This window comes from Anabrus simplex, chromosome 9 (genome assembly GCF_040414725.1).
Source record: "Anabrus simplex isolate iqAnaSimp1 chromosome 9, ASM4041472v1, whole genome shotgun sequence".
Classification (NCBI taxonomy): domain Eukaryota; kingdom Metazoa; phylum Arthropoda; class Insecta; order Orthoptera; family Tettigoniidae; genus Anabrus; species Anabrus simplex.
The window spans coordinates 32,535,852-32,553,846 of record NC_090273.1 but is presented as its reverse complement, the minus strand read 5'-3'; the positions used below and the strand labels follow the sequence as shown (position 1 = coordinate 32,553,846).

The 17,995-nt window shown below is 41.4% G+C and overlaps 1 protein-coding gene across 1 annotated transcript; it reads right to left on the bottom strand.

Moving 5' to 3' along the window:
- Positions 1-230: 230 nt before the first annotated feature.
- kek1 (kekkon 1) lies at positions 231-5,200 on the bottom strand. Its single transcript, XM_067153939.2, has one exon. The coding sequence runs from the start codon at positions 4,504-4,506 to the stop codon at positions 2,380-2,382; it is 2,127 nt and encodes a 708-aa protein (XP_067010040.1). The 5' UTR covers positions 4,507-5,200; the 3' UTR covers positions 231-2,379.
- Positions 5,201-17,995: the final 12,795 nt, after the last annotated feature.

Genomic DNA, 17,995 nt, shown 5'->3' with positions numbered 1-17,995 from the left:
TATTATATTTAAAAAATTTGTCGCCTCATTTTTACACTGAAAGATCATAAAATACAAAATATGCTAGACTGTAAAGTAGATAATATTGTACTTCCAAATTTTCTTTTTTCATTACGTCAGTTGCTTGAAAATGATCTGTTTCTTAATGGAATTCATGAGTGGATATGACAATGGATTTTAAACACGAAGGAAGCAGGGATTCTTGAAATTAATGTCTTTCAAAAAACAACTTCTAATTAAAAAATTTGTTTTTAATTTTTGTTGATAATACCTTTACTATGTACATTCTTTGTATTATTACAACGCGTAGAGAACTATTTTGGTTCCCAAAAATACTTAAGATGCATGACACACAAAATTCTCATTCACTTCCATTTCAGTTTTTAATTTTTTAATATATCTGTATGATACAAAATACCTTTGGTTTCCAGCTGTTTCATACGTGGCTTATTATCTTAAGACTGCATTAGAACTTCCAAGAAAAAAGAAAACAATCACAATGCAGATTATTATTATTATCTTCTCTTCTTGAGATTCTTAAAATGTATGTCTGGAATATAAAGAAATATAACATGAACTGAACGTCTCAAAAATGTTCCATTTTTGTATCCTAGTTTGATGAAACTAACACACAGACAGCACGATTCACATTAAACAAAACATACCCTAGACATAGCTTTTCTTTTAAAACACTATTTTTATTTTATTAGACCATGTTGTTTTTGAATGCCATATAACATCATTTTAACATATCAGTCGGCTGCATGTGATACAGCAAGTAAACATTATATATGTATATATAGATATAGATAGATATCTTTTTCTTAGTTCTTTTGTGATGATTCTTTCCAATTCACAGCGGATTATAATCATGTAATAATAAATTAAAAAATGCTGTATAAATTTACTTAAAACTTTACACATCATACTCAAAGTGAAAGCATGATGGAAAACTTCTTTGGTATATATAACATACTTCCACTGCCACATAAAACTTCACAGTTCTTTGAAAAAAATGGAACGCTAATTCACCATAATAAATTTGATTTTTTGTTGAATTTTTAATCAAAATAATAAACTGATTTGTATACTGGAAAATATACACTATTTTGGACTGTATAATATATTTAAATCAATTTTCAGTACTGACCTGTCAGTAATAAATTTGTGCATTTTCTTTCATTCTTGCACAAAATGTTAAACTGCTTTCTCTACAGACAGGCTTTAGCGACTGATTTTTAAAGTGAAAATGGTAAAGATGGTGATTAATTTCAGAAAAATTACTGAACTAAAAAAATATGCATTATATTTACATTGCGACTTTTCAGATTATTGTGAAAGTTATTGTCCAAAATTGTAAAACTGTAAAATAATGTTGGTTATTTTTTTCTGAAAAATGAAATACAAGAAATTTTGAACAGAAAAGAAAAGGTTTCTGTGTCGTCATCTCTTTATGTACAGAATAAAATATCGAAGCAGTACGGTGAGGTATGCATGAATTTGAATCTGGCATGAAAGGACAGTTTATCTACTTGAGACAGATCAATAAATGCCACTGAAAACAATGCAAAATTGTCTGTAGCTCCCGTGCAGTAAGCACAGTAATACTTCCTCTAAAAATTGTATTTATATTATTGTTAGGATAGACTACGTCGATATGTCAAGTACATAGTGATATGGATTCTCATTTACTGTTACAGTTTAAGATTAAGCTGTCAAGAAACTCATCCATTTCCTGTCAAAATTCCTCGTACTTTCTACCATTTATTCAGAAAAAATAGACGGTAAATTATTTTAAAACACGCAGTAGAATTTGATTACAGCACCACCATTCATAATACACATTTAATTAGCGAAGATCAGATTTAGAAAAAGAAACTCTCAAATTTATTTAAGGTGACATTGCAATTCGCGGAAGATCAGGATGAAGTATGATATTACTGCAGCGTATTCGTTCGGTTTTGCATAATATTGACAGTACAAATAAACCACGAATAGGCTGTTTTAATAATGTTTTCTATAATACACGTATCACAACTCACACCCGGTATAAATACCTAATCTGTTTTTTTAAATTCTCTTAAAATAAATTAAGTTTCAATACAAAACCTTCCATACCGGCCTTAAATCTAACAATGCCGCAGTTTTTCCTATTAGTGACGATAATTCGCTCATCAATACGTTTTAAAAAACACTTATCACACAACTCACAACCGGCTTTGCTTTGTTTTTAATACATTCACATCATCACTTGTATATAAAAAGTAAATATCTGGTTAGTAAACATACCGTTGACTATGTCTAGTTGATTTTTTGAGAGGGTGGGGGAATGATTGGGCGGAAAGAAGGAGAGGTTAGTGGGGTAAGGGTAGAGTTGTTTTATACGTCCGTTCCACAGCCTTCTTGATATCCCTCGTCGGGCGAGTTTCTGGAACTGGACAGCACCCTTTTAAGCGCCGTCACCGGAGGAAGAACGGGAACTCCGCGCTGCCACACCCGGATCGTCTTGGCGTTGGGCGGCGTCGTTGAGCCACCTACTGCGGCCGCCGGATTGATGATTGGTAACCCGTAATCGGGTGGATACCCGTTATTTTGGTGATGATGCGATCTTGGGAAAGTTCTACAACTGTATTCAGTCTCATCTTCGGAGGCGCCCCCTAAGCTAGTCCCGTCTCCGATGATTGGTGTCTTGTCCGTAGTATCGTAGTTAAACCCGGCGGCACTACTGCTGGTTGTCCGTCTGATGAAGAGGTCAGGCGATGCGCTGAGACTAGATGGCTGTCCTTGCTCCCATACTCCAGCTGGATACATCGAGTCGCAGCCGACAGTGCGATTGTACTCCCCCGCAACTCTATCTAGCGGAGGAGTAGATTCATCTACAGGATCGGTATCGTCAGGCAGGGCGGTAGTGGACAGTTTATTGCTAGCCGGCGTCACTTCCATTCCGGCTAGCCTTTTAGTGTCCTTTATCAAGTCTGGATTGTTCGTGGTCGCAGTAGACGTAGGAGGTAATGTATTCTGAGTTGCGGTCATAACACTTCCGTTACCATCATAATGACTAGTGCTGTAGGAAACTTCAGTAAGCCTTGGCGGTTTCTGAACAGGATTACAAGTGAGTTTGATATCATTGGGTACTGATTTTCTGTCAGTGTCATGATTGCCAGGACTGATGGAATTGGTTTTGCAGTTAGGATTATTAGAGGTATTGTCATTGACGGGAGGAGCTGCTTCAACTTGGCCGGGAGTTTTACTTTCAGAAAATGGTAATCGTCTGAGACGGACTAATAGGAGTAGGATAACTAGAAGGATAACTAGGATTAGGATAACTAGAGCAGCACTTAATCCTGCGATCTGTCCACTTCCGAGCGTAGCCATTCCAGCAGTTCTCATTGAAACATGAAGAGTATAGTTCGCTTCCGCTGTCCCCGCCTTGTTGTCCGCCACACAATAGAATTCACTAGAATCTGTCTCTTGTGCATTGGTAAGAACTAGCGAATTGCTCTTGTCAAAAGTCCCCTCTTCAAAAATGTAAACTCGTTGGTGCGAACTGAAGACAGAATTATTCACTAGAAGTCTTCCATTCCAATACCAATGGATGGTAGCAGGTGGTACAGCGTTCACACGACAGATTACTGTAGCATTCTCTCCGGTTGTTGCCTCAACATACCGACTGATAGGCAAAATTTCCGGTTTACACGCGAAATCGTCCACGTCCAACTCGGCGAACGTGCGACCAGCCACCCGTTCAGGCCCACCCGAGCACTGTGGAGCCACAGGATACGGTATATTATTGTTCGTCAACCAAACTTTAGCCGCTCGTAAGCGACAATCACAATACCACGGGTTGTCATGTAGTTCTATACCATGTAGCCGACTCAGTGATTCCACTGTCATTTGCCGTAATTCAGTCAAGCGATTACCGTTTAATTTCAATGACTCTAACTGTTCAACTCCTTCAAACGCAGAATTCGATATTGTTTGTAATTCACAGTCAGATAAATCTAGTTTGACCAGGCTGGGTAGATTTCTAAAAGCCTTATTATCGATTTTTTGTATGGGATTACTAGCTAGGGTAACTTCTCGAAGGAACTGTGTATCATGGAAGGTGATTGAAGGTATGGAAGTTAATAAATTATGTGATAAGTCCAGCTCGACAAGATTTGTGAGTCCTCTAAAAGCATGATCATCAATTTGTCCGACACGACAATGTCGCAGATACACTCGCTGAAGATTCAACAGTCCGGCGCGAATGAACATATCCCGAGGAAGAATTTGTAAGTTATTACCAGACATGTCTAGTACTTGTGTTTCTGGGGGCACGTTCGTAGGAATTGTTATAAGTCCGCGATCTATACACTCGACCGTCTGCTTGCCACCCTTCCACTTACACACGCAAACCGTGGGACACGAATTTGGAGTTGCGAGCGTGTTCGCGGTTAACAAATCCAGTGTTATCACTAACATCACTAGCCACTGTTTCTTGACGGACAACATTGAAGAAGACATCGTAGAAAGATAAATTTTGACGTTTCAAAAATTCTACACGAACACTAGAACACGAAGAACACAAAAATAATTATGATCAGAAATCTTGACTTGTTTAAAGATTTCTCTCTTTTAAAATCCACTACATTGGGTAAACTTGATCACTTTTTACACATTCCGATGGAAAAAATAAAATTCAGTGTAATGAAAGTAAATAAAGAAAAGCTCACTTAGTAACCAATCACTCAGCATATCGGCTGTTGTATATTTCCTCAACCACTCAGCAGGGAAACACACCACTTAATCACTTAATCAGTGTGGAAAATAAAAACCATCAGCGTAACAGCAAATAAAGTGTCATGTTTTTCACATCACTTTCGAAGCCGTTAATTAAAAAATAATAACACTCTCATTTTTAAAAAATCACCTCTAGAAGTCACATCGAGATGTTTTTCATAAAACAAATCATAACACTGAAAAAATAAATCGCGATGTCATTCACGGAAATGTACAGTATTTATTAAAGTAATGTGAATTGTTTAAATCAAGTTAAACTGTTTTAAAAGTCAGCACTACTTTGTAATTTAATAGCGAGTTTTATTTACTTGTTTTCCGTCTCCGTGGACAGGCAAATAGCCAGAGAATAGAGAGCGCTTAACTCTACCAAGTTAAACTTCGGCCCGGCGGATGGCTGAAACACATGCGCACAAGTAAGTGTATCGCCACGAACTAACTGCAGAGAGCCGAACGGCTTGCTCTGGTGGGATCTACAGGCTGCGCGATAGTGGCGCCTGTGCGGCTAAACGCTGCACTATACTTCCACCCCTCCCACCGTCAACCGAATGTTCTATCTCTCTCTCTCTTCATTGACCCAAGGGTTCACAATACTAGCTCCCCTGCAAAGTATCTCTCATTTTTCACACTGTATCCAATCAATGAACGAAAAGCCTTCTCGAAATGTAACGTGGTTTTGTAAGGATTGTCCCTTGTAAGTTAAACCTCTTCCGATTGGATTTCTGCTGGCGTTTGCGGGTTCGACCTCTTCTTGCGTCATTTCCTATTCTTCAACGAGTAAGAGAGAGTATACGGCAACCGTCTGGGTGGTCGAGGTTTCGTATACCTGGTAGAATCAGTAACTGTAGCTTACCTACGTTGCTTCTTCGTTAAGTACTCTATTAAATCTATTGTATTTTTATTACAGAAAAGTAGCCTGGTTTTATAAAATCGTTTAGGATAGCAAGTTATTATAAGGCCGGCCCCGCGGTATAGGGGTAGCGTGCCTGCCTCTTACCCGGAGGCCCTGGGTTCGATTCCCGACCAGGACAGGGGATTTTTACCTGGATCTGAGAGTTGCCTCTAGTTCCGGTCAGCATACCTGATTGCAACTGAAGAGCTATGCTATCTGATGATGAGATAGCGGCCCCGGTCTAGAAAGCCACGAATAACGGCTGAGAGGATGACCACATGACACCTCATAATCTGCAGGCCTTCGGGCTGAGCAGCGGTTGCTTGGGAGGCCATAGTCCTTTAGGGCTGTTGCGTCATGGGGTTTGGTTTTGGTTTTTAGGTTTTTATAAAATTTCTTTCATCTTTCCATGCCGATCTCAGAGCCCGTTTGCCGTTATACTTATGTTCCCTGAAGAATGCGTTTGATCTCAGCTGTCAGCGTTTGAGAACGTGCAAGTGCGACAGAGTATATTTCTTTCTATCTATTGAGACTGTACCGTAGGAAATTGCCTCCAAGAAAGTAAATTAAGAAATTCTGAATGTAGGCCTATTAATCTGTCTAGCGCATAACCTTTGTATTACCTCCCTCCTTTGATCAATTGTTGAATGTCGGCCACCGGATCGCAAGATCCCGAGTTCAGAATTATCAGAGGAAGTCGGATTTTGAAGGGCGATTGAAAGTCTATTCAGGCATTCCATGTCGTACGATGTCGACATGTAAAATATCTCTGGTGAATCATTTGCTGCTTACACGACAAAATTAATAAAAACTCGATCATAGACCACCCAACAGATTTCGGTTTATATGTCTTTTATTATTATTTTTATTATTATTATTATTATTACTATTATTATTATTATTAACCTTTCTATTACAATGAGTTTAACAGATGAGTTTAAATTAAATCAATCTTGATTTTAGAATAGAATAAAGAATTGTGCATTTAAATAATGCCGCTGTAATTGGGATGAATAATCCTGAATAATCCTGTAGCGTCTGGCTCCATGGCTAAATGGGTAGCATGCTGGCCTTTGGTCCAAGGGACTCCGGGATCGATTCCCGTTTGGGTCAGCGAAATGAGGACATGACTAAGGGACTGCGTGTGTGTGTGTGTGTGCCGTCTTCAAGTTAAGAATTCATCTTACTGTAGGTTGGGTCCCATCCTCATTAATTCTTTATCGATTTATCGGAAGTTTTTTTAACTTCCCTGTGGGTGGAGTTTCAAAGGATTCAATATGAGTACCCCCTGCATGTCGTAAGAGGCTACTAAGAGGGGATCAAGCAAAGAATGTGTATTCGCTCTTTGGTCTTCTAAGCCCAAAAAGTCGACACATACACCCAGCTCCCGTACCAGCGAAATTAAATGGTTAAAATGGTTAAAATGGTTAAAATTCCCTCGGACACTCTCGGTACTAAAAGTCATACGCCATTTAATTTTTTCAGTTACTTAACTCACTGAAAATTTCCCAGTATCCTAAACTAAATCGACTTGATTAAACATCCTTGCAATCTTCGTCGATGAATCAGTAACTGAGGTTAGCCTGCTTGTTGTGGGCGTAACACTCTCGCTCTCGCTAGACTTGTGGTTTTAAAGTTTTAGAAATTATGCGACTTTGATGTGAAACTAGTTACACATCCCACACCGCCCAGCCCCATTCATATCGCCTTACGTCAGTCGCAGGTGACTAACCTGTGCTACTGCTGATGTCACGTATTACATTCTATAAATACCAAAACATGTCCCGGCATGCAGCGGGTGATATTGCATGAATGAAGGTGAAAAGAGAGTGCTGAATGGCATAGTCACTGGGTTCTGACCTACATGAAAGAGGGCCGAGTTCCGATCAATTCGTGTAGGAATCGTATTCCTGCGATTCGTACTGCTTGTAAAACTGTGAGCTTGTGCGAAGTTGAAAACAGCTGGATCAGTACATTATTTCGGTGCTCGGATATTTGGTACAATGAAAATTCGTACCACCTAGGTCGTTATCCACCTGCGAACGGTTTTCCCGTAATCCTTAACAATTTAAACCAGGACAATCTGTACAACTTGATGTCAAATTGGAATGCCATTCCCACACCAGCGGGCGTAATGAGTCTGACAGGCATACTTTGGAAATCAGAAAAAAAAAAAAAAAAATTTACAACATTTGCTGAATATAATTTCTATTTCATTTTAATAATTGCCCTTTACACTATACTTATCACTTATGTTTACGTAAATATTATCATAAGAAAGTCGATTTTTGAACTGTAAATCCTGAAACAAATACTGCATTATTTCATTATCAAGTAAGTAAAATAATAGATTCTGATGATCTGGCCGATATGGGCTTGAAGGTCACGCGGGAACTACTGGAAGATGGAAGTAGCTAGATCCCAGCAAATGACGAATTCTTGATAAGAATCAATACGTGTGCCAGTCAGATCAGTTGCTGCCGACGGAAGGTTAACGGCAGTGGTGATCACACCGTGCGGAGGCTTCTGCGCCAGTAGTGGACAATGGATATACAAATGAAAACATTCATTAGTATGTCGTTTTTACTTCGCAATACTTCCCACTCTCTCAAGTGGTACGGAATGCCCTGTCCTAAATATGTTGAAGTCATTAGCTGACACTTCGCAGGTAATTAGCCGGTCAAGTGCTACGAAATATCCGGTAGTACGAAATGTCCTAGAACCCATTATTTCTATCTGCTTGTATTAAAAACAGGTCGTACATACCATGATTACATTGAAATTAAGGGTGTGCTATGTGTCTGATCTCTGTTACTGTATGGCATGGACAACTGGACGCTGAAAGCTTCAGTAATAAAAATGTGGAAACATTTCGGATGTGGACATACCGTCACTTACTGGGCCGCTTGGTGGCCAAGATCGTTATGGCGTGAAGTCTTTCATGGTATGAAACCGTGGTTATCCGGTTCGAGTCCCGTTAATGGAAAAAAGTATTCACTATCAGAATTGCCGGCAGGATAGGAGAGGTGTGGTGGTATACTATTTTATTTTCATTTTTAGAATTGGCTTTATGTCGCACGGACACAGATAGGTCTTACGGCGACGATGGGCTAGGAAAGGCCTAAGAATGGGAAGGAAGCCACCGGGCTTAATTAAGGCACAGCCCCAGCATTTGCCTGGTGTGAAAATGGGAAACCACGGAGTGAGTATCTTCAGGGCCGCCGACAGTGGGGCTCGAACCCATTCTCTCCCGGATGCAAGCTCAGAGCTGCGCGCCCCTAACCGCAAGGCAAACTCGCCCGCTAGGTATGCTAATCACTAGATTGCGTGCTAACATTCTGGATTCAATTCCATACCCCACACTTGATGGTGATTGTCCGTTGGATGGCGACGTTAAGCCTTAAGCAGACCCGCTGATATTATTCGACAGGTGTAGGCTTGTCCTCGGACCCTCAGCACTAAAAGTTCTACGCTTAATAAATAAATAAATAAATAAATAAATAACCGCTGGTTACTGAGTGAGTATGGAATGTTTTGCTATTTGTTCAACGTCGCACTACGGTTTTCAGCGACGCAAAGATTGGCAAGATAGCGGTGGCAGTCTTAATTAAGTTACAGTCCCAGCATTTTCCTAGTGTGAAAGTGCGGATATCATGGGAAACCATCTTTACCAGGCTGCCGACGGTGGCATTCGAACCCAACATCTCCTGAATGTAAACTCAGAGCTACGCGACCCGAACCGCAAGGCCAACTCGCTCCGTGAGTACGGAGTGATGACATTTTGAAAGAAGATGGCGAAACAGGGAGAATTAATTCAGACATTTAAACACGGAAGAACGTCTTGTTTGAGTGACATAACGAGAGATCCCAAATATGAAATGCTTCAACTAATTCTCCTAGGCACGTTAGTTGGCAACATAAAAAAATAATGCTACTTGTTCGGGGCGTCGACCTATAGAGATATTTTGCCCCTACTTGCGCCATATGATATGAACCTGCGTGTAATTGGAATTGCGGAAGAGTAGAGTATTGAATGCGAGGAAATTAACGTTAAGACGACACAAACACCCAGTCCCAGTTCAGGGATATTAATCATGTACAATTAAAAACCCCTGAACCGGCCGGGAATCGAACCCGGGGCCGCCGGGTGACAGGCGGACGCGTTACCCCCTACATCGCGGGGCCGGACTGGCAAGATAACTACAAGAAAAACAGTGATGTCTGGGCACAAAAACATACAGGACTGGACATGAATGAGGGCAGCTGGTGAACTGCTCCATGTAATCTCTGACGAAATAAATTTCCATGCGACCACCAACATCCAGTAGGGGACAGGCAATGGAATAATAATAATAATAATAATAATAATAATAATAATAATAATAATAATAATAATAATAATAATAATAATAATAATCGTACATCTTGAAGCGATTATGAAATTAAAATTAGCATTGGGTGACAGAAGCTCAGAAGGATTGAATGTCAGTTAGGGAACACAAAACTGGAACAAGTGGACCATATCAAGTAGGTAGCATGTACATTCTAGTAGGCCTATATTGTTGTAGCAAGAGAAATCGCATCAAGATGTAGCAAGCTTAACGCATTGAGCTCGCACTTGCTAGGTTCATTGCGCAATGAAGAGGGAAAAGCAAGGTTGGGAATGAACTCGACGGTCGAAGCTACATGTATGAACTTGTTATGTAGTGAGCAAATGAGCTTCCGTGGCTGAGGTGGCAGTGCGCGTGGTTCAAATCCCGGTCACTCCGTGTGACATTTGTGCTGGACAAAACGGAGGAGGGACAGGTTTTTCTCCGGATACTCCGGTTTTCCTTATCATCTTTCATTCCAGCAACACATTTCAATATCATTTCATTTCATCTGTCAGTCATTAATCATTGCCCCAGAGGAGTGCGACAGCCTTCGGCAGCCGATACAATTCCTATCCTCGCCGCTAGATGGGGGCTTCATTCATTCCATTCCTGACCCGGTCGAATGACTGGAAACAGACTGTTGGATTTTCACTGCAGTGAGCAAATGGAGAAACATCGGATTCGTAAGGAGAATTAAAAAATACCATGAAGCGTTTATAATAATAATAATAATAATAATAATAATAATAATAATAATAATAATAATAATAATAATAATACCGAGCGAGTTGGCCGTGCGGTTGGTGGCGCGCAGCAGTCAGCTTGCATTTGGTAGATAGTGGGTTCGAACCCGAATGTCGGCAGCCCTAAAGATGGTTTTCCGTGGTTTCCTATTTTCACACTAGGCAAATGCTGGTGCAGTACTTTAATTAAGGCCACCACCGCAGCCGCTTCCTTCCCACTCATAGCCCTCTCCTATCCCATCATCGCCAATCTGTGTCGGTGCGACGCAAAGCAGCTTTAAACAAAACAAAATCGAAGTCATAACAGGTGAAATTTCGTAAATACAATCACACTGATCTTATATGCTTTTGACAACCCAATGCAAGCTGTAAGAAGTGATTGTAGTCCGAATCAATTAAGGAGTTCTCTAGAAGGTTGTTATTATTCACAGCAACGGGCGGTCCTGCTATAGCCTACTCTAATAACAGCTAATACCATGACATTTTCCACTCACCTGGTCGATACTGGTCATGTGCGTGCCTGTTTCACTTTGTTGTCAGTATGGACAGTAGCACACCTAGGGTACGATTCACTGTTCGAGAAATCCACCTACCCTCCTCCTCCTCGTTCATTGTCAAATGCCGGGAAGATTAATGCAAATTATGCCATTACAAGTGTATGACTTTAAAATTTTATTTTACAAAATTAAAAAAAATATTAAATTTAAATGCAATGAAATTACATTTTAAATATAAAAGCTGGAACCCAAAATTTATTAAAAATAGGATGGTTCTTCTTCAAATGCCAGGAAGGTTAATCCATGTTATGAAATTTCAGGTGTGTAACGTTTTAGCATTTTTAGAAAGAATTAAAACCTAATTAGATTAAATTAAAATACAGCGAAGTTAAACTTCTTTAAATGTGAAAGCTGGAAGACATAGGACTAATTTATTAAAAATAGGATGGCATGTTTCGTATAAATATGTGATCATCCTCAGACTCTACAATTTGCGTACAATATAGACTTTATTATTTGTCCGAATCATTGGCTGAATGGTCAGTGTTAAGGCCTTCAGTTGAGAGGGTCCTGGGTTCGATTCCCGGCCGGGTCGGGGATTTTGATCGCCTCTGATTAATTCTTCCGGCTCATGGACTGGGTGTTTGTGTTTGTCTCAACACTTTGCTCTTCATATACACACTACACTACCAACCACCAGAGAAACATTGCAATAGTGATTACATCCCTTCATATAGGGTTGTGTCAGGAAGGGCATCCGGCCGAAAAACATGGCTAAATCCACATGTGCGACATATTTCGCACCCGCGACAGGTGTGGGAAAAGCGGTAGAATAAGAAAGTTTTTTTTTTTTTTTGCTATTGGCTTTACGTCGCACCGACACAGATAGGTCTTATGGCGACGATGGGATAGTAAAGGCCTAGGAGTTTGAAGGAAGCGGCCGTGTCCTTAATTAAGGTACAGACCCAGTATTTGCCTGGTGTGAAAATGGGAAACCACGGAAAACAATCTTGAGGGCTGCCGACAGTGGGATTCGAACCCACTATCTCCCGGATGCAAGCTCACAGCCGCGCGCCCCTAACCGCACGGCCAACTCGCCCGGTAGAAAATGAAAGAAGAAAATAGACTTTATTATTTGCCTTTCAGAATTTAGCCTGCATGTTTTTGTTAATTAACTGTATGTATCCACATCCTCTCTATTTGAATCTAGGTCTGTGGCCCAGTTCTACACGTCTTATCTTTATAGCATTAAGAACAGAGTGTTACCACCGTCATCTTGGTCTCCCTGTATGTCTCTTACCCTGCATGATCGAATCCATCACTCCCCTAGATAACACATCGTCTTCCACCTCTCTGACATGAACTATAGTCAAATACACTATAGAAAATACGTGCCACTTTGCGAGATATCGCAAAACATTGTCAGCGCACCTAGCGGGACGGCCTTTAAACTGAGTGTAGTAGTACACTATATACTATGAATTATGCCCAAAGTGTCAGGTTCCAAGTCGTCTTTAATTAAAAAGTGATTACAGGAGTTTCACCATTTCACATCGGCTGGTAAAATTATATTCTCTGGCGTTTGCAGCAAAGAGGTGAGTGCAACTTAGTTTTGTATTTCCCTCTAAAGAGTTATTATTAATTTAGCAAAGTAAATATGATCTTTTAATTGATGCTTATTAAAATACGTTAAATCGAAGCTGCCTAAGAGTATTTTAGAACCTATTTGAGAGTCTATTTTAGAGCACCTGAAACTCCGAGGTCTAATAATTGCATATATCTGTGGTGGTTGGTAGTGTAGTGTGTTGTTTGAATATGAAGAGAAACGTATTGAAACAAACATAAATGCCCGGTTCCCGAGCCAGAAGAATTAATTAGACGAGATTCCCCGATCCGCCCGGGAATCGAATCCGGGACCTTCTGAACCGAAGGCCTCAAGGCCTCAACGCTGACCATTCAGCCAAGTATTCGGACAAAACGAAAACGGGAAACCATCTTTCCCGGGCTGCAGGTTCGTAGTAGAACAAAGCAAAAATCATCATTTACTTTCATTATTTCAATCAATTTTAACATGCAGCTTTTGTAGTTTCAATCTTGCCGCCTGACGTTTAAGGTCGGGCCGCTAGGTGCACCAATATCAACATGCCCCTCACCTTAGTACGGGAGAATACGGAAGTATCGAGTATTGCCTATAATGTATTGGCTATAGCCGATATATACGTAGGTCTACCCGCCTGTTGCCATTTCTTGATTGATGCAGTATTTTTGTATCCGTCTCCTGGCACAGGCCAGAGCAAAGTGTAGCTTCCACAGAAGTCCCAGTCTCATCCATGGCTGTGACAATATGGAAGCTGCTGGGGGTATGGGTGGTGCTGAGTAATGACATTTGGAGCACAGTTAGTGTCTGAGTGTTATGAAAGGTGTTGCTCATAGGGACAGTCGTGCTGCAGTAGCACCTTCTGGTCCAGTGAGGAAAGCAATGGCAAACCACCTCACTCCTCATCTTGCCTAGTACGCCTCATTTGGGCTCTGCCATTGGTTTCTACGGTTGCCCTATAACTGCATAGCCATTGGTGGTGCTATTTGAGGATCCAACCAGCCTCTGGGCTGATGACCTAACAGACAGACACGTAGGCCTACAGCTTTATCCGTCGAATTCATTCCTTACTTAGCATTTAGCTCGTGATTCCGAGAGCCCTCCAGGCATTGTTCCCACCTGTTTGTGTCAGCATCATCATGTACATGCCAGCTTTCAACTTTCTAGAGACCGCGGTCCATTAATCTATAAGACGAGGGTCTGGTCCCAGTTGATTTACTCGTAAATACGTTTGCAGTTTATTTCATCATCAATCATTTAAATAATTTACGTATTAATAATTAAGCATTGCATGGTCTTAAAATGAATACTGTGAATACGAATTAACAAGTTGACAAAAAATTAATCATGAAAATGAGTCTCCTAAGAATATTTCCACTCTTCAATATGCATTCATAAAAATGCTTACAAAAATAAAAATAAATTTCAGAAGAATACGTCGCTGCCCGACGGTTGAAAAACACTGATGTGTGTTACTTCCAACTTACGAATAAGATATCCTAGGTCCACCCATCCTTCACTCCCGTACTGCAGAAAATGGACCAGTGTAAAGATAATTTCCTCCAGAATCTGACTTCTTTCTTGCACAGTACGGCTGATCAAATCATAAATCAATTAATCATTCAATCAATCTTCCCCTGAGGGTGGGAGCGATAGACCAACATCCACAACCGAGCGGTTCGGGGCGCGCAGCTGTAAGCTTTCATTCGGGAGATAGTGGGTTCGAACCTCACTGTTGGCAGCCCTAAAGATGGTTTTCCGTGATTTTCCATTTTCACACCCGCCGTTTGCTGCCCTTCTCTTTCTTTGGCCGATACCTTCATCTTTCGAAGTGTCGGAACTCATCAATTTTTCCCCTCTGTTTAATGTTAGTAGAGGATGGTTGCCATGTTGTACTTCCTCTTAAAACATCAATCAATCAATCAATCAATCAATCAATCAATCAATCAATCAATCAATCAATAAAAAACTTGGTCGATCACAAAAGCTCAAGAGAGAAAGATGAAAGTGGCAGAAATGAGAATGTTAAGATGGATGAGTGAAGTTACAAGAAAGGATAGAGTAAGGAATGATTACATCAGAGGATCAGTGAAAGTGTGACCCATAGGAAAGAACATTCAAGAAAGTAATCTAAGATCTTATGGACATGGGCAGAGAAGAGGGGAGGACTAAGTGGAGAAAAGAATAGGAAACCTGGAAATTGAAGGATCAAGGAAGAGAGGAAAGCCAAAAATGAGATGGAAAAACAAGACAGAAGGGGATCTAAGAGAAAAACGTTGGAAGAGGGAAGAAGCATTGGATAGACATTTATGGAAGAGAAGAATCCACCAAAGCAACGCTGACCCTACTTGATGTGGGAAAAGGCTGAGATTATAAAGAAGAACAAGAAGAAGAAGGAGAGAGAACCTTTTTAAGATACATGGCTTTCGCTCTTTCTAGTGTAGCTAGGTTATTCTTCTTCCCAGATAATGCCTGAAGCATATGTCATAATGAGGTCTGTTTGTACGTAGACTTTTTTTCTCTTAACAGCATGTAAGTTATTAGGAACCCTCTGCCATCTGCTGAATTTATTTGGAAGCTGGTAAAGGTTAGAGAATCAAAAGAGTATCTAACAGGGAATAGTATTCTTCCGTGATCAGAGGAAGTGTATACTTTCTGGCTTGATAAGTAGTAATCAAACATGGCTGCATGGACATTACTGAGGATAAAAATCACATATATCAGAATATTAATGAAAGTGTCAGTTGCTTAGCAAGCTGCTAAGTACACAATGTATTGCGGGTTAGGGTAAGCCTTCGCCTGCAATTATTGGAGTCATCATTTAATGATTTGAGTTCATGATTACTCAAAGTTGGCTAAATTTAGAGGCCTATCAATGTCTCATGATTCACCGGCAGGTAATTCCGGAGATAATAAAATCAAAAATGAAGCAGATCGGTCTAGTAGAACGGGCGGACAGGTTTGCCAAAGCTGTTTTTAATAAACTCTTTTAATATATACGAGGGTTGGAGCAAAAGTCATGGCAACTATTTTTTTCTTGAAGATACCAGTCCAGTTGGAAAATGTGACATATCCAGACGAAAGGACAAGGTGTTAACTACATGTGTGGACAATGAATAGCACCGAGATATCATAACGCACTAATTTATTACTGTAGTATACAAGACAATATGGCCTTCCCGGTCCAAAAGAATGACAACACAGTACACATAAAGTTGACATGACAAACCTGGGTGTAAAGACCCTCAAAGTAGTCCCCTGCTACTGACACCACACGCTGCCAACGATATGGGAGGCGCTGAATACCATCTGCCTCAGCATTTGCCGCACCATGTGTAAAACGGGTCACCTGTTGGCACACGGCATTAGCAATGTCCTCTCGTGTTGCAAACCGCCTACCACGAAGTGGATCCTTAATCTTTCGAACGAGATCAAAGTCACAGGGCGAAATATCGGGAGAGTACAGTGGGTGCTCCAATTCTTCCCATCTCCAACGTCGCAGTAGCTGCCCTACACACTCTGCTTTATGTGGTTCTGCATTGTCGTGCAGGATTATTGCACTGTCCACAAGATCCAGACGTTTCTCCCGAACGCCACGTCGTACCTTTCGCACCAGGAAGTCCCTGTAGTACTGTGTGGTCACTGTTCTGTCATGTGCAACAAAGTGGCAAAGAATGACACCCCTGACGTCATTCGCGACGATCAACATCAATTTGACTGGGAAAGGATTCTGACGGACCTTCTGCCTCCTTGGTGATCTAGTATGTCGCCACTCCGCGGACTGACGTTTCAGTTCCGGTTCGTATGCCCTGGCCCAAAATTCATCGATGGCGATTATTCGTGACAAGAATTGATCGCCGTCCTGTTTCCAGCGTGCAAGGTGGTCGGAGCATATTGCATAGCGCACCCACCTTTGAACTTCCGTCAGTGCATGCGGTATCCACCGCGATGCGTTTTTGCGCAGTTGTAGCTCATTACGCAATATCCTGCGGACGGTGCGTTTCTCGATGCCACTTGCCCTCTCTAACTCCAGTAGCGTCCATCGTCTGTCTTCATCCAGGAGCTGCTCGATGACGGCACGTGCCACGTCGGTCCGCACACTGACAGGTGGTCCCGAACGTTGCTCATTACTGGTTGACACACGTCCTTGCTGAAACTTTCCTACCCACCGTGCTACTGTACGGTATGGTAGGGTATTATTCCCAAGGGCTTCCACTAATTCACTGTGACATTCCATTGCATTTCACCCTCGGAGAACGGCTATTTTGATGTGAGCGCGCTGCTCAACACGGGTTACTTCCATCTAGCACGACACTCACCAACTGACTGATTTCACAGCCCTCACTGCGCTACTACCAGCTATCACAGAGCCATCTGTTGTTCTGCATACACACTATACCTGCAGAACTTCCACACGACACATATACGTTTGTGTTCCGTTCACATATCTACAAGAAAGAAGTAGTTGCTATGACTTTTGCCTCAATCCTCGTAGATAAGCGGAAAAAGTGGGAGAATTAGAGTTTTGGAGAATGAAAATGAAGGGCTGCAAAGGGTGTGAAAAAACACTCACCAGGCCTCGTAAACCTAATACCGTCAAAGTCGGAAGACAATAAGATTTTACAAAGGCAAGTCGGATAGGAAAGATGAAAGTGAGGAGCCTGGCACAGGTAAGAGGAAACAATGCCAGTCTCAGCTGAGCCCCATGTTCGCCAGATCACGCTTTCAAGTTGAAACCTGGAGGAGGGTTCCCTTTTAGTTACCTCAAAACACAGGCAGGGGATACCGCCACCATCCGTACGTGACACACTGAACGTGTCAGACCATAGCATTTGATAATAAGTTTCACATTTTACGGAAATGAAATGGCGTATGGCTTTTATTACCGCGAGTGTCCGAGGACAAGTTCGGCTCGCCAGATGCAGTTCATTTGATTTGACACCCCCTTAGGCGCCCTGCGCGTCGTGATGAGGATGAAATGATGAAGACAACACATACACACAGCCCCCGTGCCAGCGAAATTAACCAATGATGGTTAAAATTCCCGACCCTACCGGGAATCGAACCGGGGACCCCTGTTACCAAAGGCCAGCACGCTAACCATTTAGCCATGG